Raw genomic sequence first — 12014 nt, forward strand, 5'->3', positions numbered from 1 at the left:
GTTTTAAGCACAGCGACCTTAAATGATTTCTTCGGTGTGTCATTTTGTGCGAGTCTTTATCGGGCTTCGGTTTTTAGGTTCTTCAGGCGTTAACACAAGGGCTCGGTTACGAGTCTGTGGCCTGTATCCTAACGCAGCGTCATCGTCATCACTATCATTTGGCTTTGCTAGCTCAAAAGTTTCATCCAGTGCTGCTTGTTTTACTGCGGCCACTGGAAATCCTACATTATCACAACAGCCTTCGAGAGCAGATATGTAACTACTGCCGGTTTGAAGTTTTCTTTGTAACTGATCGATTTGTGTCGCCATTTCTTCACGCTGTCTAGCCCACCCTTGTTGCTCGTATGCAACCGCTTCGACTTTTGATCTTAACTTTTGTAATTCGTCAGATCGCAATCTTTCAATTTCTTTGATATTTGCTATCGTTCGTTCGCTCTCGGCCATTGTCTCGAGATCGTTACGACGAAGCAAATAAACAATTGCAGCGGGGATTTTCTTGTATTTTGATTTAGATTTTAGTTTTGCGCCCTTAGCAGAAAACCATGATAAAATTTCGTTGTTACTCCATGTTAGGTTCAATCCTTTATCGCTTAATCGAACGAGGAGATCTTGTAATTGTACGCCTAAGATTGTCATAATTTCCTCATCTGCACTGCAGCTGTTCTTTCCCTGAAAAGTCATGTTTCACGTCTAATTCTTACACAATATCGGATTTCTACGGTTCCGATCTATAGTGGGTATACCGACCCGTTCTAGAAATGTGTCTATATGTGTGAGTTGCAAATAAAACTTTCCCTCAACAATTCTAAAAGGCAAAGAAAGTTAACTTACCACAGCATTTGAAGAGAGAGGAGAAGGAGTTCAAACCTCATGGTCCGTAGGCTACAGGTAAACTGAATTTCGCGCTGGAAAGACGTTCCTTGTCTCAATGTTGACAAGATCACGGAGGTGGGTCACCACCTGTAAAACCCCGCCCACTGGTCCAATTCTCGGCGTCCAATGGCAGGGAGAAGGTGTTTCTGCGTATCGCTGTCTTTCCTTTTACAGAATAAAACAGTTCAATTTAAACATATTCTTTTGTATGTATTTACCTTGTTGTTTCATCTGACTTCTTTAAATGAAAAGGTGTTAAATGATTTTGTTAACCATTAACTTTAGATTTATACTTTGTCTTTCAATTTAAATCGTTTATCTTATGTTATACTCAGCATTCAAGATTCCAGTAACGGTCTAGAGTTTCGCACCGGCCGGGTTTACGATCTCTATTACGGACTAGTCAGTCTTGGTCATCAAGGCAGAGGCGACACACTGATATTCTGGACGCCCGTGCAATACGTTGATCATTTCAGAATATTTTTATTCAGTTCCCTTAGATCTGAATTCACTTAATTAATGCAAAACTGTTTCTAATCAGAGGCCATGACCATTATCACAGAATCAAGCGACCAACTTGCTAATTCTGATGATAACTTTCTGTAATCATGCCGTGGTTTCCCACGTATACGTTAATTAGAACAATATTGCAATAATCAGGAATTGAGGTTGCCCTATTTAGATTGGTCTAACAATTTACTATTGTTCTAAACGGAAAGACTTGTTTAGCCTATCAACCTCTACAGTCCAAGTATACGTTACCTAGTGCCAATGTGTTAGTCGGAGCTCTAAAGCATCGATCCGGTGTGCTCTTTAAGCTTCACCAAAACCGTGTCTTAGTCCGTGTTAAACTAACCTGAGCAGATATCCGTACTGTTATGGTTATAACATGAAATACTGAGTTAATAACACAAAATGCGTTGCAGTAAGTTTAAAGCATAACGATTTATTAACCAGGTAAGAAACATCAATCAAAAGTCAACTCAAAGAGTAAAAAAGCATCAATCAATCATATACAGAAACAATAATTCAAGAATCAAGGATTCTAGAAATCTTTACCTGGTCATGAAAAACTACACACAAGCAGTGTGGGAAATCTCAATACAGACTCCACGATTCTTGTATCACCTTCCCTTAAATACCCAGATAATTCAATAAGACCACAAATGGTGGTGTTTGAGGTTATAATTAGATTTTGGTCCCTCATCCAGGGGGGTCACAAATGGGCAACCAGGATCTGTGTTTGAATGGGTTCTAGACATCTGCAAAGGAGGGCATTTATTTACATACAGGAGGCACTTGAGTAGATGATCTGTGGGGGGTCACCTTTTGGTGAGACATAGTATTTTTATCAACTTACATAACTTCTTGGAGGTTTGCATTATGATTTAGGAGAATGAGACCATTTTACCAGACGCACTGATACGTTTCAAATGATATTAAACATGCATAGTTACACATTGTATACATTTAACGTTGCATAGATTTTGAATGAGTTTTCAGTGTGGGTGAGAGTGAGTTATACAGAGGGTGCTGTGCAGGGTGTGATTGTGTGGTGTGTGTGTCTCAGTGTGATGTGTCTCGGGTGGGGCTGTTGTGTATTTGGGGAAGTGTTCGAATGGTAATCTTTGGGAAAGTCCTTTGTTTCCGGGAAATCACGGTTTCTCTGTTCAGACTGAACGGCATCTCTCGGCCCAGACCGATCGGCACCACCTTACAACAACGCCTCAGATTTGGTCCTTTTAGAAGTCTGAAAAATCTCCCGGCGCTGTCACTGCCATCTGCCATTTCTTCTCATTCAAAAAACAGCGGTGCGTTGCGCCAGACTGACGCTGACTGACTGGACCGCGAGTTTTCACAATCGTGATAATCACACGCGGTTTTAATGATAATTAAATTTTATACGATATTACTAATCATCACTACATTTTATCGTGGTTTATTGTGAAACCGGTAATCGTTTCATCCCTAGTAAAAATAATCCTCTCTGCTTTGTATATTTACATATTCACTTTAATTGCTTGAATTCCCTGCAGTAAATCATTCAGTCAGTCAGCATTATCTGTTTTGTTGAAGTTGGTTAACCAAACTAGCATGCCTTATAACCAGAGTATTCCCCTTTTGCAGATTAACAGCCTGTGATCTCACTGATCAGTACTGTGAAGTTGTGGCTTCAGCTCTACAATCCTCAAACTCCTCCCTGAGAGAGCTGGACCTGAGCAACAATCACCTGCAGGATTCGGGAGTAAAGCTGCTCTGTGCTGGGCTGAAGAGTCCAAACTGTCAACTCAACATACTGAGGTATTTAAAGAGTTAGTTCACCCAAAAATTTAAATTAGCCCATGGTTTACTCACCCTCAAGTCATCCTAGGTGTATATGACATTCTTCTTTTAGACAAGCACAATCAGAGTTATATTAAAAATGGCTCTTCCAAGCTTTATAATGGCAGTGAATGTTGCTTCATTTTTGAAGTCCATAAAAGTGCATCTATCCATCATATAACTGCTCCACACGGCTCCGGGGGGTTAATAAAGGCCTTCTGTCTGTCTGATACTGTCAATCGGAATCACAGATTCTACTCTTTGAAAGTATGACCAACATAATAATTTTCACCGGAAAATGTAATCTGAACAAGTAAGTAGCTAACATCCACTTTTGTTCTGACCAACTAAAGGGATAAAAGCATTGCAGTAAATTGCGATGATTAAATCTAACGATCTCTTATCATATTACGTCAAACCGTGCAAATTATACTTTGTTTTCAAATTGTTAATGTTAACAACATCAGCATAGCGTGAATACATTTAATGTGTATTAGGGCTACCTGTAGTTTAGTTTCCATTTCTGTGCAGTCTAATTTCTAACTGTCATATACCAACAAATTAATGTGGAGTAGAGGTGAGCACTAAATAATTGAAATTTACCCTAATGCACATAGCAAAATGAGAAGGGCACAACAAAGAAAACTCTGTAACTGTATGAATTAAGCAAACAAGTGTGCTTCTGTTACATAATTGAACCACCGAATTGTCATGTCCAGCAGAAAAAAAGTGGTCTCTGCGTCTGTTTTGAACCCCTTCAAAACAAGGAGTTTATGCCACCTTTCAAAAGCCATTTTTATCCTTGTTTTCGCATGGGCCCGGTTGCGGTCTATTTTTTTCTGTAGCCACTCTGAGGGTGCGTCTCAATCAGCTCCCTAGCTCAGTAGTCAGAGCACTGATCAGGGAGTCAGCCCATTGACTTATGTCCTGATCAATGCCCTGACTACTGAACTAGGTAGCTGATTGAGACACACCCCGAAAGTCCGAAGTGTTTTGCATTTTACAACAGGTAAATCTCCAGTTGTCACTGGTGATTGTCGTTTGAACCTTTCTGGATCCCCCATCAAATTGATAAGTTTAATTATAGCAAGTGCTGTGAAAAAAGGCTATAAATCTCCACCTCCATCCTCACACGCAATATAGCCTACTAGCTGGGACACCTTTATGTGTACAGATGTGACGTAATGACGCAAAGACATGCTTGAATTTCCCACAGAAATCCACCAGTACCACTGGAATTAAAAACATTATTACAAGCTTACCGTTGTAAATCAAGCTAAGGTAAGCAGATAGTATTGAACACTAGCTGGTTATGTACTTGGTCAAAAATTAATTTGGGATAATTTTTAACCCAAAAAAGTTACAGACTGCAGCTTTAACCAAGGAAGTCTTGCAATGTGATGGAGACACCAGCAAACTAGCATGCCTTGTAACCAGCGTATTCGCCTTTTGCAGATTAACAGCCTGTGATCTCACTGATCAGTGCTGTGAAGTGTTGGCTTCAGTTCTACAATCACCAAACTCCTCCCTGAGAGAGCTGGACCTGAGCAACAATCACCTGCAGGATTCGGGAGTAAAGCTGCTCTGTGCTGGGCTGAAGAGTCCAAACTGTCACCTCAACATACTGAGGTATTTAAAGAGTTAGTTCACCCAAAAATTAAAATTAGCCCATGGTTTACTCACCCTCAAGTCATCCTAGGTGTATATGACATTCTTCTTTTAGACAAGCACAATCAGAGTTATATTAAAAATGGCTCTTCCAAGCTTTATAATGGCAGTGAATGTTGCTTCATTTTTGAAGTCCATAAAAGTGCATCTATCCATCATATAACTGCTCCACACGGCTCCGGGGGGTTAATAAAGGCCTTCTGTCTGTCTGATACTGTCAATCGGAATCACAGATTCTACTCTTTGAAAGTATGACCAACATAATAATTTTCACCGGAAAATGTAATCTGAACAAGTAAGTAGCTAACATCCACTTTTGTTCTGACCAACTAAAGGGATAAAAGCATTGCAGTAAATTGCGATGATTAAATCTAACGATCTCTTATCATATTACGTCAAACCGTGCAAATTATACTTTGTTTTCAAATTGTTAATGTTAACAACATCAGCATAGCGTGAATACATTTAATGTGTATTAGGGCTACCTGTAGTTTAGTTTCCATTTCTGTGCAGTCTAATTTCTAACTGTCATATACCAACAAATTAATGTGGAGTAGAGGTGAGCACTAAATAATTGAAATTTACCCTAATGCACATAGCAAAATGAGAAGGGCACAACAAAGAAAACTCTGTAACTGTATGAATTAAGCAAACAAGTGTGCTTCTGTTACATAATTGAACCACCGAATTGTCATGTCCAGCAGAAAAAAAGTGGTCTCTGCGTCTGTTTTGAACCCCTTCAAAACAAGGAGTTTATGCCACCTTTCAAAAGCCATTTTTATCCTTGTTTTCGCATGGGCCCGGTTGCGGTCTATTTTTTTCTGTAGCCACTCTGAGGGTGCGTCTCAATCAGCTCCCTAGCTCAGTAGTCAGAGCACTGATCAGGGAGTCAGCCCATTGACTTATGTCCTGATCAATGCCCTGACTACTGAACTAGGTAGCTGATTGAGACACACCCCGAAAGTCCGAAGTGTTTTGCATTTTACAACAGGTAAATCTCCAGTTGTCACTGGTGATTGTCGTTTGAACCTTTCTGGATCCCCCATCAAATTGATAAGTTTAATTATAGCAAGTGCTGTGAAAAAAGGCTATAAATCTCCACCTCCATCCTCACACGCAATATAGCCTACTAGCTGGGACACCTTTATGTGTACAGATGTGACGTAATGACGCAAAGACATGCTTGAATTTCCCACAGAAATCCACCAGTACCACTGGAATTAAAAACATTATTACAAGCTTACCGTTGTAAATCAAGCTAAGGTAAGCAGATAGTATTGAACACTAGCTGGTTATGTACTTGGTCAAAAATTTATTTGGGATAATTTTTAACCCAAAAAAGTTACAGACTGCAGCTTTAACCAAGGAAGTCTTGCAATGTGATGGAGACACCAGCAAACTAGCATGCCTTGTAACCAGCGTATTCGCCTTTTGCAGATTAACAGCCTGTGATCTCACTGATCAGTGCTGTGAAGTGTTGGCTTCAGTTCTACAATCACCAAACTCCTCCCTGAGAGAGCTGGGCCTGAGTAACAATGACCTACAGGATTCGGGAGTGAAGCTGCTTGGTGCTGGGCTGAAGAGTCCAAACTGTCACCTTAACATACTGAGGTATTTAAGGGGGTTTCAACTGGTCTGTGCAAAATAACAGCATACACGCTGTCATAGAAATGTTCTATTCTAATATTCTTTGCACCTGACACCACACACTGGCTTGATCCCAATCTATTTATTATACTCCGACAATCCAATCTATTAATGGACGTCATCCCCTCTGGACACTAAATAATGTTAAGTAAAGTAAAGAGTCCTTAGTGCCCTAAAATTCCTTGCTGTCAGAAATAACTCTTCTGGGACATTGTGAAGGCATAAATTGATGAGGGGAGTTTGCAGGGTCTGGTGACCGTGGTGGTTCATGTTCATGTATATTGATAAATAAACAGATATCATTTAAAAGCATAACTTTCTGAAAGTACTCTCATATATGAGGCAGTATCATTCATTGCAATCAATCAGACGTCTTTGTAAAAGTAATTGATGGCCCACAATTACAGACCCCTGTTATTATATATATATATTAAGTAAAATTAAGTAAATTGACTGAATAAGAACACTTACTGTTGTTGTAGATTATCTCAGTGTTTGGTCACAAAGGAAGGTTGTGCTGCTCTGGCATCAGCTCTGAGTTCAAACCCTTCACATCTGAGAGAGCTGGATCTGAGCTACAATCACCCAGGGGAATCAGGACTAAAGCTGCTCTCTGATACACTCAGCCATCTGGACAAACTCAAGTATGTGGATCAGTAAGAATCATCCTGTCTCGTGTGTGTGCGCGTGTGAGAGAGAGACTGAATTTTTCATAGTTTTGAATACTAGTGTGGTTGTCAAGAGACTGTAGTCAACAAACTTTTGAAAGAGGTGGTGCATTTCTGTTAAAACTTTTAGTTTTTTTCCTAAATGGTTGAATGATGAATTCCTGTGAAGTAGGGCTGCAGCTATCGATTATTTTAGTAATCGAGTTTTCTTACGATTATTCCATCGATTAATCGAGTAATCAGATAAGAAGTACTTTTTCTTTATGAACTCTTTCCCCACCAGCGTTTTTTAAAAGGGTCATGAACTGGCTTAAAAAAAATTATACTGTTGTCTGAGGTCAACTTATGACGTTTGCATGGTTTTTACATTCAAAAACATTATAATGAATAAGTAATAGGCTATTTTCTACCCTGGTTTTGAGGCTCTCTCAAGAGACACTGGGTAGATGGGCTGCCGCACTGAAGACTTGGAAGTAAACGCCCACGGCTATGATTGGATAACAGTTTTGCCTATTTAATGAGCTTCAGCTCCCCTGAGAGTAGGCTACACAAGACATTGTTTTGAAAGCCTGTGAGAAACGGCAAACAAAATGATTCGTCCCACAGGGCTCGCAAAATATCTTTATCAAACAAACACAATGATTTATCTCTCATCCACCCCGCGATTGATTGGAAATTTTTTTATTATTTGTCCCGCCCGATCGGTGGATATAAATGCAAAACGTGCATCAAACACACACACACACACACACACACTCGCCAAGTACGTTGCAGACTGCATGATCAAAACTTCCGCGACTGTATTTTTCCTTCAAATATCAAGTCAAGAGAGTGAACGCACATCAAGAAAGGAATGTTATTTCACTATTTAAGATAGCCAGTCGACAGGCCGGGCTTAAGTTTTGGTAGCCCGTCTGGAAAACACATAGCCCGGGACGTTGGGCTTTGCAAGCTCTAGTCCATACATGTCCGAGTCTGATCACGATTCGCAATGAACCAACAACACCTCAAATAGAGGATTCTTCAGCCTTTGACAGCGTGCCTAGGTATGTTCACTTAGACACGTACACATAATCAATACTATCTGAAACAATGTAATACTATCACATATAAAAAACATTTTTACTCACATAAGTGTGGTTAATCTCATCCTTTCTGCAAATCCAGTCTCTTGTTTACAAACAAATCCGGTGAAATGAAAGAACAGACGCGCAATGTCTTCCCTACATGAGCTGGATATTCATTAAAAATAAAGTTCATCCATGCATTCCTAATATTGGAATCCAAATGAAGCTTAAGTGGTATGTTTAGAAATTCTATCAGGTTTAGCTCCATGTAGGCCTGTGTTATGTTAGTGGCACGACTTGGGTGGGCGGAAAAAAAGCTTTTCTTTGACTAACAAGGAAGTTTTCAGCTCTGAAACTTACAGGATATTCTTACATTACCATGACCTTTTATATATCAAAAGCTCAAGGGAAAGTTGATTTCTCAACTCATCACCCCTTTAAAAAAATTTGCCAGAGTTGTCAGGGTTTTTGATAATTTTCACAAAAATGTAATAGCCCATAGAATATTTTGTTGTATGAATATCTGAGCATGCAATATATCAAAAGAAAAAGCAGATCCTCTTCTTTTAAACAAACAAACAAAAAGTTTTATCCTAGCTTCATGCATTCCTTTTTTATCAACACTTGAATATGGGTAAGTTTCATAAAAAACAACAACATTTTGAACAAAAAGCTGAGAAAATCAAGTTTTTGTCAAAGACTACATCCAGATCAGATTCAGAACAATGATCAAACACAGATGGAGAAGATCAAGTCCACGAACACCCCTAATGCTTGCACAGTCCTATAGCTCGTCCTGGGTCAACGTTTCATTCAGTAACATTAGATAGTTTTGATTTATATGATGCTTAAAGGTGTCATGAACTGGCTTTTTTAATTTTTTTACACTGTTGTCTGAGGTCAACTTAAGACGTTTCTGTGGTTTTTACATTCAAAAACATCATAATGAATAAGTAATAGGCTATTTTCTGCCATGGTTTTGAGGCTCTCTGAAAAACACTCGGATTTGATGGGCCGTACTGAACACTTGGAAGTAAACGCCTACGGCTAGGATTGGATAAGATTTGCATATTTAATGAGCTTCAGCTACGTCTGTCCCAGGAATTCTCTGGGGGAAATGCTCAGAGGACTCGCAAAATATAAAACAAACACACACACACACAAACACACGCGCACACACGGACACACACACTCACTCTCACACTCACTCAGTCGCGCGGACACACACACACACACACTCACTCACTCAGTCAGTCAGTTGCGCGGACACACACAGACACACACACACACACGCACACACACACACTCACTCACTCACTCACTCACTCACTCACTCACTCACTCACTCGGACACACACACACACACACACTCACTCACTCACTCACGTGGACACACACTCACTCACTCACTCACTCGCACGGACACACTCACTCACTCGGATGGACGGACACACACACACTCACTCACTCACTCACTCACTCACACACTCACACACACACTCACACACTCATTCGCGCGGACACAGACACACACACACACTCACTCACCCGCTCACTCACTCGCGCAGACACACATTCACACACACACTCACTCACTCGCGTCGCGCAGACACACACACTCGCGCGGACGTGGAGACACACACACACACACACACTCGCGCCTGCCTGGCCCATAACGTTACAAGTCTGATCACGAGTGAACCAATTCAATAACCCCTTCTCCACCTTGTGACAGCGTGCTAAGGTATGTAATCAATATATTTCAAACAATATGTTATGTTATGCAAAACTAACACATATAAAAAAACATGTTTTAGCCTACTCACATAAGTATGTGTTCAGAAGGAAGCTTATGCAGGGACTACAACGCCATGTTTATAGTTTGGTAGCGCGATCCTTAGCTCACGAGTCGGTGGGCAGGGCTACAGAAGCATATTTATCTGTAGAGGCGGCGTCTAGGTCCTGTTACGTAAGAGATCCGCAAATTCTGAGAACTCTCGTTTTCTGGGCCTGGTGTCAATAAAAGCTTTTCTTTGACTAACAAGGAAGTTTTCAGCTCTGAAACTTACAGGATATTATTATATTACCATCAACTTTCCCTTGAGCTTTTGATATATAAAAGGTCATTTCTCAGTTCATCACCCCTTTAATGATGATCGCATTATTTTACATATGCATCTGCTTGCATACGATCGCTTGTTTTTTGGCGTCTCCTTCGCATGTGTTTTGATCAGGATATTCTGTACTCATTCAGAAGATGCGTAATAGCGCCCCCTAGCGTATAACAGTGAAAACACAGAAACCCGGAAAATGTAGTGTTTGGCGGGGAAAGAGTTAAAGAGCAATACTAAATATACAAGAGAAAATAAGACGGGTATTTTAAAATGAACAACTAATTTGTTTCCTTTTTAGAAAATGTTTAAGCTTTATTGCTGAAATTGCATACATTAATATTTGTGAAAACTAAACCAATTTAGTGCATTCAATTGCCATATTATATTCAAAATGCAAATACAAATATATCAATAAAAATATAATAATATAAAAATATAAATAATATATAAATCTATTTAATTTAAAAAGGTAAACATAGTACAACCTAAAACTAAACCTACACCCTATAAATAAAAATAATAGTAATATAAATAATAATAATACCTAAACATTGCATTTATGTTGTGCAACTTAACTTTCAAGTTTCAGCTCAGGCATGACATAAACCTTTACTGTCTTCTTGGAAGGCTTTGTGGCTTTTGAAAGAAGCAAAAAATATTGGACAGGAAGGAAACTTGGAACAAGAGTTAGAGATGGGCATACTAGAGATGCGCGGATCAGCTCTAACGTCACTGAATCCGCTGTTAAAAACAAACCATCCACCCACACATAATTTTCTGATTTAGATCCGCACCCGATCGTCACATTACAATTATTCAAATTCTCAGTGTTAAATGCGATGCTATCCTAACATATTAGCGACACCGAAGCAGGTTGCTTTAAAAAAAACTTCTTTGGCGAAATTACATTTCTTAAATGACCTAAACCAGGGCTGACAAACTATATTTAGCTACAGCACACAGAGGAGTAACCGCTGGAAGGTGAGCAAAAGAGAGAGATGTGTTTGTAATTAATTCAGATAAAGTACATTGCACATACAGATCTACATTTTAAACGAATCATTCATCATAGTAACATAGCTTGTTTTATTGAGTTAGGAGCTATAAATATGATTCAAGTGTGAGATTTAAATTACGCAAATCAATGAAAGCACGCAGCTCTGTGCATCACGCGCACACAACATTTACAGAAAACAAAAAAAATTGTCTTTCTGCAACATGACAGTGTGTAAATGATTTTGCCTTTATGATTTTTTGAATTCAAGTTCCTCGAGAATCGTTGACTTACAGCTCCGGGGTTTAGGGTAGTAGATTATATAAAAAACAACTATTAGAGTTGAAGTGAGTCCAACCCACATTTAGTGAGTACACGTAATGTCTTTTTGATTCATACTCGTAGTCGGAGGGCACCCTTGTGCAAGAAGTCCACAAGTGAGACTCAGAAATCATAAAATGTATGGCGTTCCAGGAAATTCCTTTGGGGCTGTTCACACAGAATGTTCTTTTCCATTCCAATGCTCTACTCTTCCATTGTTTTTCTATGTAAACATGCACAAGACCAGTGGTTCCCAACCACGTTCCTGGAGGCCCACCAACAGCGCACATTTTGCATGCCCCCCCCCCCCCCCATTCCACTGCCTATGTCAGAAAAACGC

The 12014-nt window shown here is 39.7% G+C and overlaps 1 protein-coding gene across 2 annotated transcripts in view; it reads left to right on the forward strand.

Moving 5' to 3' along the window:
- The window catches only part of LOC307125786 (NACHT, LRR and PYD domains-containing protein 3-like), a 73267-nt gene that overhangs the window by 26972 nt on the left and 34281 nt on the right, over window positions 1–12014 (forward strand). For both annotated transcript variants that reach the window (XM_079815901.1, XM_079815902.1), the window contains exons 6-9: window positions 3001–3174; window positions 4651–4824; window positions 6301–6474; window positions 6993–7154. In XM_079815901.1, the coding sequence (XP_079672027.1) occupies window positions 3001–3174; window positions 4651–4824; window positions 6301–6474; window positions 6993–7154 (684 nt within the window). The remainder of the gene's footprint in view (window positions 1–3000; window positions 3175–4650; window positions 4825–6300; window positions 6475–6992; window positions 7155–12014) is intronic.

The sequence above is a fragment of the Gobio gobio genome, assembly GCF_949357685.1.
Source record: "Gobio gobio genome assembly, chromosome: 1".
NCBI lineage: Eukaryota > Metazoa > Chordata > Actinopteri > Cypriniformes > Gobionidae > Gobio > Gobio gobio.